General features: G+C 44.9%; 1 pseudogene across 1 annotated transcript; it reads right to left on the bottom strand.

Moving 5' to 3' along the window:
• Window positions 1-321: 321 nt before the first annotated feature.
• TEOVI_000691900:pseudogene lies at window positions 322-706 on the bottom strand (annotated as a pseudogene). The gene is given in 2 exon segments: window positions 322-414; window positions 416-706. Coding segments are annotated over 2 exon segments (384 nt in total).
• Between the last annotated feature and the right edge of the window lie 2 nt (window positions 707-708).

Genomic DNA, 708 nt, shown 5'->3' with positions numbered 1-708 from the left:
CCAATGGTCGTAACAGGAGGCTAAGTGGAACCGCTTCCTTTGATAGGGTACACTCATGGTGGGTTTCTCTTGTATTGATATCTTTTTTTTTTCCACGACGAATGTGGCATATGCGCGGTATGTTTAGGCCACTGAGGTGAAGAAACACTGGAACTTTTACCCTGCAGAAATATGTTCTACCACGCATGTGTCGCGAAACTTCGGAGATGTCCCTTGTGTTGGGAGCCTGTGACAGATTACAAGCCGGCTAACCCTTAACTTTTACGTTAAATCAACAATGTAATTAAGGTGTTGGGAAAAGTTAGAGGGAACCTGAGGATATTAACATGGATCAGATAGCAAGAGAACTTGGGGGTGATTGAATAGACGGGCAGTCGTCGATTTATAAACGGTTTGAGGAGTCGCGAGAGGGTGGCTGGAGAAGGCTGCATTTGTCTGGATGCGGGGTGAATTTGAACAGTTTGGTGGTGTTGCGTGGTTCGGTGGCTCTTGAGGAACTGGATCTATCAGGTTGCAAAGGAATTTCAAATGTTGATGTAACCAAGAATTTGACTAAGTTGAAGAAGCTGAACCTGAGCAACTGTGAGATATTAGGAGGTTTGAGGGGTCTAGAAACTTTGAAGGGGTTGGAGGAATTGGATCTTGATGGGTGCAAAACGTTTTTGAGTGAAGAACTCGTGGTATTGATACCACTCTCGAGTTGAAGGG

The sequence above is a fragment of the Trypanosoma equiperdum genome (genome assembly GCF_001457755.1).
Source record: "Trypanosoma equiperdum strain OVI genome assembly, contig: ctg_1163, whole genome shotgun sequence".
In the NCBI taxonomy this organism is placed as follows: Eukaryota; Euglenozoa; class Kinetoplastea; order Trypanosomatida; family Trypanosomatidae; genus Trypanosoma; species Trypanosoma equiperdum.
Note: the sequence above shows the minus strand (reverse complement) of the source record. Positions and strands in the feature narration are given on the sequence as shown.